Source organism: Mus caroli, unplaced genomic scaffold (genome assembly GCF_978045245.1).
Source record: "Mus caroli unplaced genomic scaffold, Mus_caroli_1 scaffold_7, whole genome shotgun sequence".
Classification (NCBI taxonomy): domain Eukaryota; kingdom Metazoa; phylum Chordata; class Mammalia; order Rodentia; family Muridae; genus Mus; species Mus caroli.
In genome coordinates, this window is record NW_028227262.1 from 66337303 (window position 1) to 66359670 (window position 22368).

General features: G+C 43.8%; 1 protein-coding gene across 3 annotated transcripts in view; it reads right to left on the minus strand.

Annotated features, from left to right (window-relative positions):
- Nucleotides 1-22368, minus strand: part of M1ap (meiosis 1 associated protein) — an 80737-nt gene that overhangs the window by 22377 nt on the left and 35992 nt on the right. For all 3 annotated transcript variants that reach the window (XM_021164813.2, XM_021164812.2, XM_021164811.2), the window contains exons 4-6: nucleotides 3853-4026; nucleotides 2023-2185; nucleotides 1233-1374 (exon numbers count right to left, since the gene is read on the minus strand). In XM_021164813.2, coding sequence (XP_021020472.1) covers nucleotides 1233-1374; nucleotides 2023-2185; nucleotides 3853-4026 — 479 coding nt within the window. The remainder of the gene's footprint in view (nucleotides 1-1232; nucleotides 1375-2022; nucleotides 2186-3852; nucleotides 4027-22368) is intronic.

Genomic DNA, 22368 nt, shown 5'->3' on the forward strand with positions numbered 1-22368 from the left:
GTTGACATCTTGATGTTCAAGTCAGATGCCAAGCATGTGCTGGATACTTCATCGACCTCACCCCCCTCATATCCCGTTCTTTGCTGAGCTCTGATTATATATGCCTACAAACAGTTCTCTGTTGTATTTTTCTAACCATGACTTCCAGTAATCTTCAATATATAATAATCTATTATATGTATATATATTTTTTTCTCTGTCTCCTCCATTACAGAGGAAACTGATATATCTATTATGTCATCGCTGAATGCATATCTAGGGCTTAAAGCAATGATTGGCCTGGGTCTGGATCAGAGACTGTCCTCTCAGTGACCTGTGATAACCCGTACAGTGTTAGAAGGCTCTGGGGCTTAGAGCATTCACTGTTATTCTTGTGTGTGTGTGTGTGTGTGTGTGTGTGAGTGTGGGTACAAGTGTGCCACTGTGTATGAGTGGAGGCCAGAGGACAACTTCCTGAGTGTGTTTGCATTCTCCACTGTGGATGTGGGGTTTGAACTTAGATCATCAGGCTTGCGTGGCAAGAGCTATTACCATCTAGTCCGAAAGGAAGTACATCTTAAAGCATCATTACTTCTGTTTAAAGGTTATAAAATAAAGGGCTATGGCTGAGTTCAGGAAGCATTCTGCATACAAGCTGCATAGCCTCACATTGCTTTTTCGTCCATGCTTATAACTACTACCCCTAAACTGACTTTTACCTGACACTTCGAGATAGATATAAATTCCCGGACTTCCTAGCCATGGTGTCAGTAAGAGCAACACCTGGGCCCAGTGAAGTGGCGTGCTCAGTAATGTTGACTGCTGGCAAATCTGACATCCTGAGTTCAATCTCCAGGACCCTATGACCAAAGGGTAGAACTGACTCCCACAAGTTGTCCTCTGATCTCTGCACATGTGCCAGGGCATTTGTGCATCACCCCCTACACATATGGACACAAAACAAATAGATGAAGTATATAAACAGTAGCACTGGTATGGAGCGCGGGTGTCCTTTTGTACCACACTTGATCAGCTGATCAGCTGATGCCTGAAAAGCCATCTGGTAGAGTGTACTAACATCTCCTTTGGGCTCATCTAACAGAGGTGACGTTATATTTACTGTGAATTTCAGAGTATTTCCAGGGTTTCCACCCTTCCCAGGGTTGATACAGGTCTGGGATCAGGGAGGAGTGTTAGTGGCTGGTTTTGTCTAGTTGTTATGTGAGCACTCTTGCCCGGGGTAGAACACTCACCAGCAAGCAGTGACACAGGGCATGAAAATGTTGTTGATTTGTTTCCAGTTCATCCCAGTCCAGCTGCCAACAGCTTGTGGGTCTGAGAATGAAGGGCAGTCCATAGGTCAGGGACTCGCAGATCCCACTAGATTTCAGAGCCCTGGAAAAGAAAGACTTTCTTAGTGGTAGCCCGGACCTCTAACCACACCCTTCTGAATTTGGCTCTGGACCTTATTGTGCATCAGGCTGTGTAAATTACATAGTGTGCGGTCAGATCTGCACACAGAAAGTTTTCAGAGCTCAGCTGTCTTCACATGGTGCTTTACAGTAAGGACTAGAGAGCAGCAAAGCTAGGCTTTGTCATCATGGTTGTGCTTGAGAGCTGGGTCCCCTGAAGCAGCAATTCTAGTACCTAGAGTAGTGGTAGGGTGGGAGTTGGGTCTGGATACCCTTTCCCTTTGAAAGGTTCATTCCTGTACTAATCCTAACGAGCTTTTGATAAACATCCATTGGATGATTGGCTGCCCTTGAATTAACCTTGCCTTTCTGTGCATTCAGAGGCCGTGTTTCCAATTCTTGCCTGCATCTCCAAGTCTTCTGTGGTAGCAAGTCCTGGCTTGCTCCTCTGGCTTCCACTTGCTAAGAAGCCCAGCCTTACTTTTTTTTTTTTTTTTTAAATGACACGCTTGTAACTGCTATTGGCCACTGACTGCAGCCCGACTGCAGAGATGCAATCTAAATCTCTGCACGTCCAGGCCACAGAACCAGTAAGAACAGCTTAGACTGCTGAGGCTTCCTCAAAGCATACTTGACCACTTGAAGCTTATACGGAGAGTCTGAAGACAGGGATGCCATCTGGTAGAGTGTGCTGATATCTCCTTTGGGGTCATCTATTCTCGACATGCCATCAGCTGTACCAGGAAGCAGGGATGGGCTGAGAAATCGCTCTTGGAGATCACATTTTAGACATACTACAATAAAAAGAGAGTTAGAGAAGAGACTGGGCTACCTCAGGCTAGGCTTTAAGAGGCAACAACAATTCCTACTAGTTTCTATTCACTAAGCAGGCAAGGGTCAGGAGGGGGTGGGGGGACTGGGACAAAGAAAGCAAGCTTGGTTGAGGAGGTAAGGCAGATCTGGCACCTGTGGTCTAACTATCGCTCTAAACAGTTTACTTATTCTCTGAGCCTGACATGATTGTCCCTTGCTTTACTGCCGGGCTGGCTGACCTGTTGTCTCATAGCGAGAGCTCTGGCTTGCCATTCAAGAGGACCACGTGTTCTTGGTGGAGCAGCTAATGGTAAAATATGCAGAGGCCCTTGGGTATCATGTTAGGAAATCTTGCCTCTGCTGCTTCCCCGTGGCTTTGGCAAGCGTGCTGGTCAGATGAAGGAAGAGCAGGAAAGCAGAAGTCAGAGAGTCAGCTGACTGCCACTGTTTTCCTCTGGGCTCTTGTAGGGGCCACCAGGGGCTGTGGGAGGCACAAGTTCCTGAAATAGCTTATTTGAATGCCCTGAAAGGAACCTGAGTATAGGACAGAGTAGAAGGCCTCAGAGCACAGTGGTGGTATGGTGGCAGGCGTGCATAAACTGGCACTGAGCTGGACTGCTCTTGGTGTAGGGCATGCTGCTCTATTACGCTTTTTTTTTTAAGCTTTAATTTTTTTGACAGGATTTCTTGCAGCCCAGATTGACCTTTGACTTGCTATGTAGCTGGAGATGACCTTGAACTCCTGCTTCTCCTGCCTCTACCCCCTGAGTGCTATGGTTTGAGGTGTGTATCAGGGTTTTGTATTTCTACCCCAGCAGTTACCTTTAGGTGCCAAAGGCCCAGGCTTCTGCTGCTCTGAGCCTGACCCTTTGATGCTACAATGGGTTAAAACATCTCTCTCTGGTTTGAATATTGATGGCAGATGTGTGAGTCTGTGGACACTGGGCTCTTGTGAGAAGAGGACAGGGCTGCCATGTGGAGCTTGCTTCTGAGTTGATACAGTTTTCCTCAATTTGATGCCTAGCTAAGTGAGATTGTTAGGAATTTTATTTTAATTTTATGCGTGTTTCTTTTCTGTCTGTCTGTCTGTCTGTCTTCATGTATGTGTCTTACATGGGCGCAGTGCCTGAAGAAGGTGTCAGATCCCTTGGATCTGGAGTGACAGGAGATTGTGGGCTCCATGTGTGTGCTGAGACCTGATTCTAGATCTTTCGTAAGAACAGCAAATACTCTTAGCCACTGAGCCGTCTCTCGAGCCCCAGTGAGAAGACTTCTATTTGTTCTTCTCACTGCAGGCAGTGTTGGCATTATCAAGGTAAAAGAATCTTTTAAGTTAGAGTACCAATAGTGCCCACCATATTGAGTGAGACTATTGAGAAAAATGCTTGATTATCCATATCTTTCTACGGCGTAGCCATTGTCTTATCATTGAGGCATCAAGGACTCTGCCTCTGCCACTACTTGGCCCTTGCAGGCTGGGATGGTCACTCTTGAGAACACCATCACCAGACAGCTTCACCCAGGTCTCACCCAACCCCTGGGCCTCAGCTTATCTGTATTTTGCTGCCTCTCTAGAGTCATCCAGAGTTCTAACCCTAGACAAGGATATGCTGAGCCTACAGAATCTATCTTTTTCAGGGCCGTGTACTTGGATGATCCTTGGCTCGGGAAGGAGGATGAAGACTCTGTGGAGTAAGAAGAAGGTGGATGTTTTCTTGGTCGGTTTCACTGTTATGCAGCCAGGCTTTGAAGAAGACCTCCATGCTGACAACATCGTTGTCTAGCGTCTCCAGGACAATGTCAGCTTCCAGGATAGAACTCTCTGCAGAAGAAAGGGAGGTTGTGGTTAAAGTGGGTTTTTTTTTTCAATCTTAATATTTATTTATTTAAAGGTTTTCTCCCCAGGGGGAGGCTGGGGCAATGACTGAACTGTTACGAGTACGTACTGCTCTTGCAGAGGACCTGAGTTCAATTCCTAGCATCTATATCATTTGGCACACAACTATCAGTAACTCCAGTCCCTGGGATCTGATGTTCTCTCGTCTAAACTCTCGTCGGAACTCACACATGCAAACAGGTGTGATTTAAAAAAAAGTCTTCACAATTATTTAAAAATAGATTTGTTTTAGTTGAAAATTGTTTTTCTGTGTTGGGGTTGGAGAGATGACTCAGCTGTTGAGAACACTTGTTCTTGCAGAGAATCTGGGTTTGAGAGGTGCACCCACATGGTGTCGCACAACCACCTGTCACTCACGTCCCAAGGGATCCAACACTTCTTTGGACCTCAGTGGGCACCAGGCATGCATGTGGTACAAATATATACATGCAGGCAAAAGACTCACACATATGAAATAATAAAGCAAATCTAAAAATGCTAAGACACTATTTATGTGTTTGGGATTTTTGTCTGCATGTATGTTTATGCACCACAAATGGGCCTGGCGACCATGAAGGACAGAAGAGGGCATCAGATGCCCTTGGAACTGGCGTTATAGACGGCGGCTGTGAGCTACCTTGTGGTGCTGGGAATTGAATTTGGAAGAGCAACTGGTACTCTTAATTGTTGAGTCATTTCTCCAGCCATTCATTTTAAATGTTTAATTATGCATATGTGTCTATATGTAGGTATTGCATGCAACTCCCTGAGCTGGAGTTACAGATGGTCATGAGATCCTTGGCTTGTGTGCTGGGAGAGTGAACTCGAGCTCTCTAGGAGAGCAGCAAGTGCTGAGCCAGCTTTCTATTATTATTGCTACTACTATTATTATTTTTTGATACAGGGTCTAACTGTGTATCTTGGGCTGTCCTGGATCTCACTGTGTAAATCAGGCTGGCTTTGAACTTAAAGAGAGAGCTCCCTGCCCTACTTCTCAAGAGCCGGGATTAAAGGCATGCACTACCACACCCAGTGAAGTTTATTTATTTATTTACTTGGTTTTCTGAGACAGGGTTTCTTTATGTAACCCTGGCTATCCTGAAACATGCTCTGTAGACCAGGCTGGCCTCGAACTCAGAGATAAATAAAAAAAAAAAAAAAAAAAAAAACAATAAAGAGGCCTGCCTGCCTCTGCCTCCCAGTGCTGAGATCAGAGGCGTGTGCCACCACCACCTGGAAAGTGTTTAGTTCTTAATTAAGCATGTTTTGAGACAGAGCTAGGCTCTGTAGCCTCCTGGCCCAGCATTCGCTGTGTAGACCCGGCCTTGAATGTGTCACGAGCCTCCTACCTTCCTTTCAAATTCCTGGGATTATAAACATGAACCATTACTACATGCACCGAATTTTTTAATTATAAATTTTGAAAAATATAAACTTTAAGCATATAAACTTAATGTCCGTCCTAGACACCCTCTTGGAGCATGCACAAGAGACTTACACAAAGACGTTCAGCACAGCGTTATCATCCCGACAATCAAACTCCAAACAGGAAGCAGGTCTAGTTCGTGTCCATCAATAGAGGAATGTTTAAATAAATTACGACACACTCACACTGATTTGTACTATGTAGTCATTAGCAATTTAAAGCTAAGTTTACCAACATGGAAATTTAGAAAGGAGTAATCTGATCCCATTTGTATGAAGGTAAAACTACCTGTGAACGTGAATCCATGAGTCTGTACCTGCAAACGTGCAGCTGTAAGTACATACATGAACCTGCTATACAGGTCTGAAAGGCTGCCATCTAGCTATTAGCTGCTAGGGAGCAGAAATGGGCAGGGTTTTGAGACACAGTCTCTCTTTATTCACACTCCTACAGTCTTTAAATTTATCTCAATTGTCTATTTCTGTTTTGAAATATTCTGAGGCGCTGGAGAGATGACTCAAAAGTTAAGAGTGCTTGTGGTTCTCATAAAGGACCAGAGTTCAGTTTCGGAGCTCACACTGGAACTCGAGCTCCCAGGAGGGGTCCGATGCTCTCCTCTGGCCTCCATGGGCATTCATGCACGCACACACACCAAATAAATAAAATGAATCTTTAGAGAACACCAAAAATATTCTAGAATATAAAAGCTAGGAAAAACTACACAGCAAGGCTCATTAGTTATTAACGAGGGACATATCAGTTCTATGTTATCATTTTTAGTAAAAGTGTGTTTAATTATTACTTCTGTTAAAATGAATCTTAACATTTAAAAGAAAAAATGACGAACTATTATACTGCCCCTACCTTATCGTACAGATTACAGAGTTACTCATTGGCACACTGTCTCACAAGTGTGATTGGCATCCAAGGTGAGGGGCTAGGCTGCTGTGTGATGAGAGGCCCTGGGTAGGTGAGTTAACAGGCTTTCCTGGGGGGCATTTCTGAAGTCAGCCAGTTCTACCTCTGACGCTGGCATCTGCGTCTACAAGTAAAGGTCAGGGAAAGCCAGAGAGAAGGTATGGCGGAGGCATGGACAGAGGCGGGGAGGGAAGAGCTGAGGAGAGACCCTGAGGGTCCATGAGATACAAAGGGCCTAAGAAAAGCCAGTGGTTCAGATGAATAACTTCTGTGTATGACTCGCGAATGCCAGGCAGGTTATTTCTAGAGCGACATTCCTGAGGAGAGGTTGGTAGAGGCGGCAGACTTTTCCACCTCAGGAACAAAGAAGGTTCAGTCCATGGTGCTGGCTCCAACGCAGGAGGCGCAGGGAGTGAGATGACTTCACATTCATTCAAGGACTTCTCCTGTCTCCCACAGGGATAGCAAGTACAGTACACTTTTTTTTTTCTTGGCCAGCACGATCAACTCTGCTAAATAGTTATACAGATTCATTCATTTCTAGCTGTTTCGTTCATCTCATCAGGGACACACAACTCTCTGGAATTTCTCAAGCAGCAGCCTTGAGCACTCCGTCTCAGACTCCTGTCTGCTCCATTGTGTTTTATGGTGCTAGAATAATAAGCACAAGATATTGCCAGAGCACCATTTAAATAACTAATGTGGCTCATCTGGTGACGACAGAAGCAAACACACCGAGGGGGCGGCTGGTCCTTAGTGAGGCAAAAGAACTATGGAAGCAACAAGGCAAGGATAGAGCTAGAGAGAGGGACTTGAGGGGCTGGAGAGGTGGCTCCGTGGTCAAGAGCACTGGCTGCTTTTTCAGGAGACCTGGGTTCAATTTCCCCACACCTGCATTTGGCTAATGACTGCCTGTAACTCCTGTTCCAGGGGATCCAACTGGCCACCCTCTGGCTTCCCCAGACATACATGTGGTCCATGTACACACAAAACATTCATATGCATAAAGTAAAAATTAATTAATTAATTAAAAACAAACAAACAAACAAACCCTGAGAGTCTCAGAGAAGTAAGTATAAAGGGTAGAAGATTGGGAACTCCCACGATGGGTAGTGGGAGGGGACAAGACATCATTCTTCATAGAATCATCATCATCATCACCACCACCATCATCATCATCATCAACAACAACATTGAAAAGGGTTTTCTAAAGTACATAAAACTGTACAGCTAACATGGAATGGCGAGGCCAAGGAAAAGTAGTTCTGCTGAGAAGAAGGGGATGAAGCTGGGTGTGGTGGCCCATGCTTTACCCAGCATGCAGGAGGCAGAGGTAGGTGGATCTCTGTAAGTTCAAAGCCAGCCTATTTTACACCGAGACTTCCGAGTCAGCCAGAGAAACACAGTGAGACCGTATCTTTTAAAGAAAGGCAAAAGAAAGAAATGAAGGAGAATTTTTTTTTTAACAGCAAATATGCTAAAGCTAGAACAGAAGATAAGCGTGGTGTTATGCACGACGGTGGCTTGCAGGTCTCAAGGTTTTGCTGTAGCTTTGCTGGTGGTTTCGTCATGGCTTAGAGGATGGGTAGGGAGAAAACTCATCAGAAATGGAACACCAAGAGAGGAAGCAACAAAGATTCAGGCTCCTAGATGTGTCCCAGCAGCAGAGATGTGGATGGCACCTCTGTTCGTGTGGATTTTACCGCAGTGACAATTCCCTCTCTAAAATGTTCGGCTTTTCCATTAGTTCTGAGGTTGGGAAGCGACACGTCTGAGGGTGCAGGCAAAACGACTCTGAGGAACGGGTTCTTGAACGCAGCACGTGTTGTACAATGGAGAACGCCCCGCCTTGTTCTCCAGATGAGTCAGGCAGGCAGTCTTCTCGGCACTGTTCATTGTTAGTGTTTCTAACTTTTTAAAAGTTTAATTCATTTATTTTTATGTGTATAGGTGTTTTTGCCTACGTGCACGTGTGGGGGACCATGTGTGTGTGGTGTTCACAGAGGCCAGAGATGGCAGTAGATCTCCTGGAACTGGAGTTACAGGTGGCTGTGAGCCCCCTTGTGAGTGCTGGGAATTGTTGGCACTCAAACCCGGGTCCTCCGGGAGAGCAGCCAGTGCTTGTCACCGTGGAGCCATCTCTCCAGCCTTCATTTCTCACCTCTTAACTCACACACACTGGGGAGAGTGACAGCAGAGTTTTCTCGTTGGAAGAGATTCTCGTGGCATCCCCATAGAGGTTCTGGGCTTCAGGTGGGAACCTTGATTCTGCTGTCTCAGAAGGAATGGCATCCTTTCAGCACTGGCTGCTCCTCCTAAGGGCTCAGGTTGAATTCTATTGTCACCTCCTCTTGGAGCCATCACTCTTCAGAGACTCCGCCTTCCTCTTCCTCTGTGATGGTCCAGGGCGCTCCTCCCCATTGCCCCCCGTGGACACCCTGTTTTTTTCAAGATCCAGTTCAAATGCCACCTGCACCTGTCCTGACCCACCCTTCATGTGTAGGTGATGATGGCGAGGCAGATCGTTCATTGTATAGTTGTGTTGTCACTATCGTTAGCTGGGGACACATTTGATCTTCCCCATTTAGATGCAGGCTTCTTTTCACGGCCATCCTGCCCCATCCCCCAGCTGGGGCCTTGGCAGAGGCCTGTCACTCCCATTGCTTTTCCTGTGACCCTTCTGCTTCAGCTAAGTTTGTCTCCTTGTCACGTGACTTCCTTCCTTCCTTAGGGCTTTTATTACTCTGTTAATCCGTGGCCTTGCACCTCCTCCAGCCTTTGACTCAGAACGTCGTCCAGGAGCTATGCTCATATGATCTTTCCTTGTCTGCTTTAATTAGTAACGACGGGGTGCTTGTGAGCTTCATTGTGCAGTATTAATCATTCTTGTTAATTTATTTCTGTTGAAGGCTTTATTTCCCCGAGTTTTTGAAAGGCAGTGTGATTTAGTAGCAAGATCAGGACTTGAGATGTGCCTTGGAATGTTGTTAGTTGTGTGTTTTTGGGAGCAGCAGGGACACTATAACCTATTTCCTAGTTGTCATAACACACTACAGTGTACGTTGTTTAAGAACAGCACGCAGTAGCTCAGCCACTGCCTTCACCCTCCCGTTCCTCTTCCATCTCTATCTTTCCCTCCCTTTCTCGTTGTCACTCTGGGATGAAACAGGGTCTCACATGGTCCAGATTGGTCTCAAACTCATTATGTAGACAAGGATGACCTTGCCCTTCTCATCTTCCTGTCTCCACTTCTCAAGTGTGGGGATGACAAGGGTTGGCATTCACTACCACACCATAGTTTATGTGGTGCTGAGGGTCAAACCCAGGGCTTCATGCATGTAAGGCAAGCATGCTAGTAACTGTGCCACACGCCCAGCTCTTCTACTCTTCCCTACTCTCATGGGCAGAAAAAAAAAAAAAAAGGTACTTTCCTTTTTCTTCAAACTGTGTTTTGCTAGGTCATCCTCCTTGGCTTCTGCTTTCCTCTGGGTTAGAACAGCAGCGCCCACTGCAGCATTGCTCACAAACATAACTAAATGTGCTAAACCGGAGAGCTGGGAAGGAGATATTGTTCTTCTTAGATAATACTGAAGCATAGCTCCTCCCAGAAAGCAAGGCATTAAGCATCTGATGAAACAGGCCCCTTGACGCGGTGCCCGCGCGAAACTACAGCTAACCATTGGAACAGCCTTGCCTGAGTCCCTGTGTGGACTTATTCTGCCCCCTAGTGGCCACAGCAGTGACAGCCTTCACTTGGATTTATTATGAACTGCCACATGGGTGCTGGAGGAAGTGTTTCACTGGGAATGGACTTGAAGAGCTTAAGGACTGACCCGACAGCCAGCTTGCTCTTCTTTTCGTTGTTTGTGGCTGAAGCTCTCCGCTTCCTGCTCCTGCCGGCATGCCTGCTGCCATGCTATTCCCCACCATTGTGAACTCAGCCCCCCTGTGCAACCATAAGCCCAAACAAACTTTCTTCTCTAAGTTGCTTTGGTCATGGCATTTCATCACAGCAACGGGAAAGTAGCTAGTCCTCTGCGCTGGACATGATAGTGATGGCTAGGCTGAGAGCCCACTGGATATGAAATAAGGACACTGGACTCCTAAAAGCATTGCAGACTTTTAAGTGCCATGCAGCTCTTGGGAATAAAGATTAAAAAGTTGCTGCTGAGGAAGTGTACATCTACAGTGATGTGAACATTTGAGATGCTCAAAGTCTTTCACTTTTTTCTTTTTTAGTGAAGTGTGTGATCCAAATTGGAAGAAAAATATATCTTAACTACAGGTTTGTTTGTTTGTTTGTTTGTTTGTTTTTCCAGACAGGGTTTTTCTGTGTAGCCCTGGCTGTCCTGGAACTCACTCTGTAGACCAGGCTGGCCTCGAACTCAGAAATCCGCCTGCCTCTGCCTCCCGAGTGCTGGGATTAAAGGTGTGCGCCACCACTCCCGGCTTTAACTACAGTTCTTAAACAACGGTCCCATTTTCATATCATAGAAGAAGAAGGAGAAGGAGGAGGAGGAGGAGGAGGAGGAGGAGGAGGAAAAGAGAAGGAGAAGGAGAAGGAGAAGGAGAAGGAGAAGGAGGAGAAGGAGAAGGAGAAGGAGAAGGAGAAGAAGAAGAAGAAGAAGAAGAAGAAGAAGAAGAAGAAGAAGAAGAAGAAGAAGAAGAAGAAGAAGAAGAAGACTCTATGTGAAAGAGGTGTGCCGAAGTCTAAAATATTACCTGGCGCTGGAGAGATGGCTCAGTTGATAAGGGTTTTGCCTCTCAAGCATGAGGGCCTGAGTTCAAACCCAGAACTAATGTGAAAATGCTAGGGCATGGTGGTGTGGAGGCAGGAGGATACCTGGGCTCACTGGATAGCCAGTCTAGTCTAGTTGGTGAACTCTAGAACCAGCAGAGACCCTGTGTCAATGGAGGTGGGTGGCATTTCTGAGGATGGCACTGCTGTGCTCTGGCTTCTACACATACCCCCCACACCAGGAAAGAATAAAAACAGATAAAGTAGTATTTGGCTTGCTAAACACTAGTCTTAGGAGATATTTAAGACTTCTTCATGGTAGCACATGCCTATAGTCGCAGCTCTAGGGAGGCTGACACAGAATTGCTGTGAATTTGGCTATGGGATGGCTCCTGAGTACCAGGGCAGTCTCTGTCCCATAAAGAGGCCATGTTTTAAAACAAAAATCTTTTATTCCTCCTGCAGATATTAATTTATGTATTATATAGCTTAAGAGTATTTAATGTAAACTAACATAACTTTCAAAGTTAAAAGTGTTGAAGCTGGCTGGGAAGTAGTGGTTTCATAGGCACCGTGGTAAGGAGAGGGGAAAGGGCAGGGCAGACGAAAAAGGAGTCTGATGGCACAGCCCCAACAGCCACAGCACTGTGCTTGTCTCCTTTAAACATTTAACATTTTATTCATAAATTATTGCCGTTATTACGTGTGTGCAAGCATGTGCACACTGCTACACATGTGTGGCAAGTGCGCAGGGCGGAAATGTGTGGAGGTCAGAGGACAACTTTTGGGAGTTAGTTCTCTAACGTCACTGTGAGATCCAGGGATTGAACTTGGATCGCCAGGCTTGCAGAGTGAGCTAGGTTGAATCAGACAAAGTTGAAAAGGTCTCTGAAAACAAAGAAAATCCCAAAGCACGTGCGCGTGTGTGCACCCCCCCCCCAAAAGCACGTGCACACACCTAGGTAGCATGACTGTGACTGTACTTCTGCATGGGTCTGCATTTTTGAATCACTGCAAGAGTTTTCTCAGGATACTGGGTTCATGAAAGAGGAACTGATGACTCAAAAGCAAACACATATAAATTCCAAAGGTATCTACAAATTCCCCTCTAAGAGACTTGTATCTTTGTGTTTAGATATCAGTTCCCCCATGTTATAAGTCCCAGTACTTCCCCTAGCTTTTCAGTTGTCCTTTGACATCATAGGGCTTTTTATATTGCCAACTACACTAATTAAAAATTACATTTATTTGTGTGTGTGTGTGAGTGTGCATGTGGTGGGTGTGTGAGTGAGTGATGTTATGCATGGGGCAGTCAGATGGCAACTTGCAAGATTTGGTTCTCTTCTTCCACCGAGTGAGTCCTAGAGATTGAAACTAGGGTATGGAGCCTCAGGTTTTTGCACTTGGCAGAAAGTACCTTTACTTGGCTTAGATTTTAATTTAACACCCCCCCCCCCCGCCTTATTTTTGTGTATGGGAGTGTATGTATGTGTACAGGTGTGTATGATCCTGTGATTGCATATGTGGCGGCCAGAGGTGAACGTCAGTCTTCCCCTATTGCTCTCTACCTTATTTTTGAGATAGTTTCTCACTGAGTGTGTGGCTTACTGTTTGGGCCAGGCTGCCTGGCCAGGAAGCTACTGGAATGCTCCTGCTTCCACCTCACCAGTTAATAGACAGGGAGGAAGAAGTCCACTGAAACAGAGACCCAGAGAGCACTGAACAATGTGCTTTAGCTCAGGCAAGGCCCTGGCTGGCCCTTGTACTACACGTGTGGGGAAAACTGAAAACAGCTTGGAGTTTAGGCTTAAAGAATGGGACTGAGGCCAGGCAGGAATGGCAAATGTCTTCAATCCCAGCACTCAGGAGGCAGGGGCAGGCAGATAGGTCCCTGTGAGTTGAAGGCCAGTCTAGTCTACATAGGCAATTCCACGGCAGCCAGGGCTACCTAATAAGACTCTGTCTCAAACAACAACAACAACAACAACAACAACTACAAGCAAAACAAACACAGGTGGCAGTCTGAGCCTAACAAAGTTGATTGTCTGACAAAACAGACACTCCAAAGCAACATAACAATTTAAATTCTCTATAACCTAACATTCACAAACTAAATTAATTGAAATGTTTTTGGCATATAGAGGAAGAAAACAATGACTCAGTCTCAAAAGAAAACACAAATCACAGATGCAAGTCTTTACATGATAAAAATATTGCCTTTACCAGAATTTAACCTTATTGAATTGAATAATTCAATTGACATAATTGAAACAATTCTTAAGGAGGAATAGAAAGTATGTTCACAATAAATAGAAATATAAGAAGTAGGGACTAGATAGATGGCTCAGTGCTAAGCTGCTCTTCCAGAGGACCCAGGTACAATTCTCGGCACTCACGTGGTGGCTCACAACTGCCTGTAACTCCAGTTTCAGGGGATACAACACCTTCACACAGAAACATATCCAGGCAAAACACGAATGCACATGACATAAAAATAAATTAATAAATTATTTAAAAAAGAAATATAAGAAATGTCAATAGAGGAACAGAAAATATGAAAGATAATCAGATGGGAATTTTAGAACTTGAAAATACAGTATCTAAACAAAAACATTCATATGGGTTTAAAAGCAGAATGAGAATGAAGAGGACAAAGTGAGTGACCTAAAAGCAGACGGATAAGCATCTACCCAAAGGGACAAAAATGGACTAAACCACCAACCAAAGAAAACACATGGTGGGACTCATGGCTCTAGCTGCATATGTAGCAGAGGATGGCCTAGTCAGTCATCAATGAGAGAAGAGGCCCCTGGTCCTGTGAAGGGAATGCCAGGGCCAGGAAGCAGGAGTGGGTGGGTTGGTGAGCAGGGGGAGTGGGGAGGGGATAGGGGGTTTTCAGAGGGGAATCTAGGGAAGGCGATAGCATTTGAAATGTAAATAAAGAAAATATCAAATAAAAAGAATGGATGGACAAAATAAAGGAACACTGGCCAGGGATACAGCTCAGTTGGTAGAGAGCTTGCTTAGTAAGCACAAAGCCTTAGGTTCTGTCCCCAGCGCTATAAAACCAGATGCAGTGGTTCACACCTGAAATCTTAAAACTTGGGAGGTACAGAGAGGGGTATAAGAAGTTCAAAGTTATCTACTACTATGTAGAGAATTTAAGATCAGCCTGGGCTTCCTGAGATCCTGCCTCAGGAAAACAATACCAAGCAAGCAAGCAAGCAAGCAAGCAAGCAACAAGTACCTAGCCTAGGGCTCTGTGGAACACATTTATTTTATTCTATATTTTGTATTTTGTTACTGCTGTTATTATTTGAGATGGAGTCCTTTCGTTGTTGGTTGTTTTTTTGTTTTTGTTTGTTTGTTTGTTTTTGCACAGGGTCTCTTGAAGGCTTGAACAACCAAGCTAGAGACAGGGTCTTGCTATGTAGTCCAGGGCGGCCTCACACTTGGGAATCTTTCTGCTTTACTCTCCTAAGTACTGGGATTGAAGTTTGCACCACCATGTGGGGATCTCTGTGGAAGAATTTTTAAAAGTTTAACAGATGGGCACTTGGAGTCTTAGAAAAAGAGAAAGAATATAGCACAAAAGTATTTGGAGAAATAATGGTAGAAAGTTTTAGAACTTAAGTTACAGATTTAAGTTTATAGGTTTGGTAGGGTGTGATGGTGCACACCTTTAACCCACCTCAGTATTTGGGAGGCAGAGGCAGATGGATCTCTGTGACTTTGGGGCTAGTCTGGTCAACAAATTGAGTTTTAGGCCAGCTAGGCCTACACAGTGAGACCCTGTCATAAAAAAGAAGAATAAAGCATCTAGACTCGAGGTCTTTTTTTCTGGAGCATCCTAAGTGTTCAGCTGAATCAAAATGAAACTGTATTTCCTTCCCAATCACCAGCTGTCAGAAACACACAGAAAAACACTTTGAAGTGGATGACGAATGCCAACTTTGTACTTTCTACGAGCAGCACAGGGCACATAAGGAGCTGTCGATGCTCTGGGTGAAGAGTAGACGGACTGTGTTGTCCTAATGAGCAGTGGGAACGACAGGGTTTTCTCATGAAGTGAGGTTTTTTGACTCATGACCGAGTGCAGCAGCTGTTGAGAAAGGGGCACTCTTGTTACAGACCAAGGAGAGCTGGAGAGAGGAAGCCCAAGTCTGGTCACAGATGTATGGTGGAAGTCTAACCTGAGTTCTCACTTAGTCGTTGTCACAAAGGGAGAGAAGGCTATTCCTAGACTGACAGCTGCTACTATCCCTTAGTGGTTGGTGATCAGAGGAGCTAGCCAAATCCCACTGCTTTTCAGGCTCTCTAAAGAAGATGATGTCAGCCAGTGTATTACTGTCAGAAAGCTCTTGAACAAAGAAGGGAAGAAGGCCGGGACCAAAGCACCCAAGACCCACAGTCTTGTTACTTCCCTTGTTCTGCAACACAAATGCAAAATATCACTAGGAAGAAACAATACATTAAGAAAGCCCAGGAGAGGGCTGGAGAGATGGCTCAGTGGGTAAGAGCATTGACTGCTCTTCTGAAGGTCCTGAGTTCAAATCCCAGCAACCACATGGTGGCTCACAACCACCTGTAATGAGGAGATCTGATGCCCTTTTCTAGTGCGTCTGAAGAAAGCCCAGGAGAAGGCTGTAGAATCTGCTAAACTTTTGGCCAAGGGAATGAAGGAAAGCAAAGAAAAACACCAGGAACAGATTGCCTGAAAGACGTAGGCTATCCTTATTTAGAGCTTTTATTTCTGAGTCCAGTCAAAAAATAAGTCTTTAAAAGTAACAAATAAATGATCAGATCTGGAAGAAAAGTATGTAGATTCTAGAGGCTTAGTGATCTCCAGACAGGATAAATTAGAAGAAAGCTATGCAGTTATATCATTATCAAGCTGATGAAGACAAACATAAAGGCACATTTCATAAAAGCAGTCAGAAAAATGATCCATTCCAGATAGCTGGAAATGACTTAAGGGCTGTCACTTTTAGATAGAAACAAGGGATGGCCAGAAGGCGGGGGAATATCTTTAAATTACTGAAACATCCCAGGCGACCTATAATTCTATATGGCGAGACAAATCTGCTTCAAGGATGAAGGTGGAATAGACACTGTCAGATAAATAGCAGTGAGAATTGTCACTGCCAGAACCGTCGAGATAAAAATACCAAGGTCCTTCAAGGGGAAGGACATGTAATCCAAGGGAAATGTGGAAGTAGCAAACATTTATGGGTAAAGATGGAGGGTCCAGGATTTAAGACCAAGGGCTGGAAATTCAGCTCAGCAGTTAAGAGCAATTCCAGCACCCATATGGTCGCTCGCAACCATCTGCCATTCCTGCCCCAGGGGACCTGAGATCCTTTTCTGGCTTCTACAGGCACTGAACACATATGATAACTACAGCATAAAGAATAGTGTATATATAACCCTAGGGAGGCAGAACAGGAGGCAGGAGTTCAAGGTTATCCTCAGCTATATATGGAGTTCAAATACAGTCTGGGTTCTATGAGACCCTGTTTCAAAAACAAACAAGCAAACAAACAAACAAACAAAAAAAACCCAAGCATACAAAGTAAAAGAATATATGCTTGAGATGGGATAAATGGACCTACATAATTGAAGTTTCTATATTTTACATGAAATCGTGCTATATTAATTTTTAAGGATTTATTTATTAATTATATGTGAGTACACTGTAGCTGTCTTCAGACACCCCAGAAGAGGGAGTCAGATCTCATTACGATGGTTGTGAGCCACCATGTGGTTGCTGGGATTTGAACTCAGGACCTTTGGAAGAGCAGTCAGTGCTCCTAACTGCTGAGCCATCTCTCCAGCCCTGCTATATTAATTCTAAGTAGGCTATAAAAAGCCTAAAATATAGATTTAAAGTCCTATGGTGGATACTATGTTAACTCTAATTAGGTTGTGAATAGACAAAAGGTAGGTAATGTAACCCTCCAGAGAAGCCACTAAAAATAATAAAAAACTGAATAGCTAAATTACAATTGATAAATAGAATTAAATGGTTTTTTATGTCTTTTTTTTTGTTCGTTTTGGGGGAACAGGGTCTCATTATGAAGCCCTGGCTGGCCTGGGATCCACTATGTAAACCAGGGTGACCTTGAACACACAGAGATCTGCCTCCCTTTGCCTTCTGAGTGCTGGGATTAAAGGTATGCACCACCACACCCAGCTAAATTAAAAAAAAATTACTTATATGTATGTGTGTGTTTCTCTGTGTGTATACTACATGTATTTTGGTGATGTTGGAGGCCAGAAGAGAATGTTACACCCCCTGGAACTGGTGTTACAGGTGGTTGTAAGTCACCTGATGTAGCTGCAGGAACTGAACCTGGGTCCTTTGAAAGAACATCAAGAGCTTTTAACTGCTGAGCCATCTCTCTAGCCCCAAATCTTACAAATATTTGAACACCCCTCAAAGGCAGGAAAGCAGGAGAAAAAAAAAAAAGACCAATCAAACAGAATTAACACACAACAGAATAAAACAATAGACATGAAACTAACCATATCAACACTACAACATTATCAACTATCATTATCACTATCAACATTACAACAGTAATTATTAATGGAGTATCATTACAAGTAAAACTTAGAGGTTATCAGAATCAATAAATGATATGTTGTCTATGGATCACAGGGCCCCCAATGGAGGAGCTAGAGAAAGTACCCAAGGAGCTAAAGGGATCTGCAACCCTATAGGTAGAATACATTATGAACTAACCAGTACCCCGGAGCTCTTGACTCTAGCTGCATATGTATCAAAAGATGGCCTAGTCGGCCATCACTGGAAAGAGAGGCCCATTGGACTTGCCAACTTTATATGCCCCAGTACAGGGAAACGCCAGGGCCAAAAAGTGGGAGTGGGTGGGTAGGGGAGTGGGTGGGAGGGTATGGGGGACTTTTGGGATAGTATTGGAAATGTAAATGAGGAAAATACCTAATAAAAGTATATAAAAAACAAATTTTCTTATTCTTCTTATTGGTTTTCAAGATAGAGTCTCTCTGTGTTGCTCTGGCTGTCCTGGAACCCATTCTGTAGATAGGCTGGCCTTGAACTCAGAGATCCACATGCCTCTGACTCTGAAGTGCTGAAATTAAAGGCCTTGCCACCATGCCTGGCTCAATATACTTTAAATACAAATCCACAAATGAATTGAAAGTACATGTATTAGAAAAGATAAATGATAAGGACTCAGGAGAAATGAAAGCATCCATGCCTAGAAAGATCTGTGTGTAGGCATTTATACCAGTTTTACTCATAGTCAAAAATAGAAAACCGAAGTGTCCATCGACAGGTGAATAGTTAAACAAATTATTTATGTAAAATATTACTATTCAACAATAAAGACTTGTTATAAACATCATGGATAAATCTCAACATCTGAATGAAAAAGGTCAGACACAAAAGTATATATATATATATTGTATGATTCTACTTTTGTAAAATGGGAAGTAAAGGGCGGAGGGTGGGATTGAGTGTGTGTGTGTGTGTAGGGGAGAAGGGGCCTTTGAGCACAATGCAAGGATTTTATATCTTGACTGGGGTGATGAACTGTAGGGGTACAGGATTGTGAAAACTCACTGAGCTGTACATGTTGAATGCATGTAAACTTCTGGTATGTAGACTATTCCTCAACCCAGCAAGAACAAACTTTTTAAAATCTCGATTTTCAAGTAATTTCAGATATGCTGCTAAATTCCTATCACTTCATTTAAGTATAAGGGGGGGGGATGCTATTTTTCTGAGACCACGGCTTCTTTTAATGAAACACATGTCTGTCTGGGTTAAAAATCTTTTGGTAGCAAACACAACAGAGCTTCTAATTTAGACTTCATGCCACAGGAAAACGACTTTAATGCAGTTATCCAAGACAAACTCGATGCGCAGCTGCTCATCTGGCCTATTTTGTAAGACATCAGGGTCTGACAACTGCTTAAAGTACAGAGGGGACCCTCCAATCCCCCACCCCTACTTCTTTCTGGACTCTTCTAAGGAGCCATGAATCTCTATCTTCTTTGTTTGGATTGTTAACATTTGGTATTTCCTGAGAACACATGTGGATAGGCTGCCTTTCCAAGGATCTTGACATCGATCCCTGGTAAACTCTGGGAGGAAATTTTAAACCAACGGTTTATGAGCACTTAGCAAAGGAACCTGATATCCTTGTGTACATGGCTGAGAACTGCAGGCTCGCTGACAGCCTCGCTAAGCTGATTTGTAACTGCTTCAAGGCTCATATACCCAATCAGTGCAGACGGTTGTCAACCTGGACAGATGCTGTCTAGATGCCAAAGTATATTGATCACTGTGACCTCCCGAGTTTTGGCATATTTATTACTTATCCATTCTTTAGAAGACTAGTATAAAAATTTTATCGTATGCAAATGAAGATGTATTAGGTGTGCCCTTGTAAGCTCCAAAAGCTCAGCCATAAGCAGACATCATGAATCTCTTTTGTTAACTTGAGATACAGAATATCATGAATAGCACGACATGTCTGTGTGCTCTTCCCTCCTCCTCAGAGGAAGCCTTGCTATGCTGAACTTCCTTATCATTCTTTCCCTTTTTAAAAAAGTTTACTGCTTTAAGTAATATGTCATTGCTTTAATTTCCTGGAGCTTTGTAAGAAGTGCAGTCTTCTATGCCATGAGTGGCCTGCCCCCCCCCCCCGCCCAACCCGACACTCCCCCTGATATAAAGATTCATTAGCACTGTTCCTCTCAGCTGTGGTGCTCCAGGTGCTCCACTTTATGATGATGTCACAACGTTTGCATTCCAGACAGCAACTCCTTGGTGGTTACTTGAGTGAGAGCTGTAGGTGTGGTTTTTCTGACTCCCTTTTCCATGGTGTCTTCTGACAAACAGGAATTCTGATTTTAGTATAGAGATGCTTCTTCAGTCTTCTGTAGCGAGCAGACTTTGTGTCTCATTTATGGAATTCTTCCTTCTCCTCACCTACAGTCATTAGGTTTTTTTTCTTATATATTCTCTTCTAAAAGTTTTCTCTCTCATATTTAGGTTTTATAAAGTAGAGATCCAACTTCTCTTTTTTCCTGAAGGATCAATGATCGTTCCAGCATGATTTATTAAGTACACTAATCTTTTTTCATTGTTTATCCCTGGCAGCCACACCACATATTATTACGTTTTCATGTGACTTTCTGCTTCTGGGCTCAGTAATCAGTTCTAGACAGGACAAATGGTCTATTCCTGTGCCAGCATGACACTACATATTATTTTCTGCAGTGCTGTGTGTTAAACCCAGAGCATCATGCATATGAAACAAAGGATCTGTGATTGAGCATATGATAAGCCCAAGTACTGTCTTTTTTTTTTTTTAAAGATTGATTTATTTATTTTATGTGAGTACACTGAGCTGTCTTCAGACACCCCAGAAGAGGACAACTGATCCCATTACAGATGGTTGTGAACCACCACGTGGTTGCTGAGAACTGAACTCAGGACCTCTGAAAGAGCAGTCAGTGCTCTTAACCGACGAGCCATCTCTCCAGCCCCTCCAATACTGTCTTATTTAACAACTTTATGAGTCATCTTTGCACCCTTGGCTTTAATATGCACCTTAACTTGAATGTGCACATGCACGTGAGCGTGTGAGTGCATATACACTTTGCATGGGGTTAGCTCATCAGATTAATTTTAAAAAGTGAGCTAGGTATATAGTTACTGTAATCTCATTGATGATGAGCATTTAAGATTGACATTGGAGAATGTGATTTTTAGGGCAGCTTAGGTTACACATAACCTAGGCTTTGTAAAGCAAAACTCTGCCTCAGAACAAGATCAACAAATGAAGCTGGGCATGGCAGTACAGACTTGTAATCCTAGCACTCAAGAGGCTGAAGCAGGAGTATTGCCACAAGTTCATGTTATCCAGAACTACACAGTGAGACCCTGTTTCAAAAACTAAACCAAGTTAAAACAAAATCAACAAAAAACTCTGATAGGATTTTGATTGGGATCAATTAGTAGGTCATTTTGGGGAGAACTGAATTCTGTTCTAATGATATTGATATTTTATCTAACATCATGTTCCTTCCATCCAAATATAACTTCTATTAGGTACACTAATGAAGCTTTAAATACCCCCAAGAAGTCCCATAATATGTACCTGTGAAGGTTCGAATAGTCATGGCCTCCATAGATTCATGCATTTGAATGCTTGGCCCATAGGGATTGGCACTATTAGGAGGTGTGGCTTTGTTGGAGTAGGTGTGGCCTTGCTGGAGGAAGTGTGTCAGATGCATTTAGTTAATTATTTTGTGCTCCCAGCCACCCACCAGAGCCCTCTGGATTCTCAAATGAAACACACACACACACACACACACACACACACACACACACACACGCCAGTTAATTTTTATGCCTTGACTAGCTTAATGGCTGGGCTTTTCTAATCTGCTCCACTGCTAGAAAACACTCCCCTCTGGTACTCCTGAATTAATGTTTTAAAATCTGTATTTCATGTTTGCTACTCCAAACCCAATTGGGGAAGTGACCCGTGTGACCACTTTCCCTGATTCTCACACATCGGCAGGCCTTTAGGTCTGGTTTTTCTTCTTCCCCCATCATGGAGATCTCTGCTTCTTCCCTTTCTCCCAGTTCCTAGCCCATGCAAATCTCAAAGTCCTGCCTCAGTCTTCTTACCCAGACACTGGCCATTGGTTCTTTATTGATCAATCAAAAGCCAGTTGTGGACAAGGGCCCTCTGTGCTTGGACATGCAGATTCCCAATTTGGCGGGGGGGGCTGGATTAACTCAAAGCATTAGAACCAATCCCCAGCACATCACTGTGAGGCAGGCTTTGAGGTCTCCTCTGCTCATGTTACGCCCAGTGTGACACACAATCTCCTTCTGCTGCCTGTGGATCCAGATGTAGACCTCCGAGCTCCTTCTCTAGCACCATGTCTGCCTGGATGCTGCCATGCTTCCCACCAGGACGATAATAGACTAAAACTCTGACACTGCAAGCCAGCCCTAATCAAATGTTTGCCTTTATAAGAGCTGCTGTGATCATGGTGTCTCCTCACAGCAATTAAACTGTAACTAAGACAGGTATTCCTGTTGAGATTTCTTTCTTTTATGAAAAAAATATTTATATGTATGTGACTATGTGAATGTATGCCATATGTATATGGGTGCCCGAGGAAGCAAGAAGAGGGC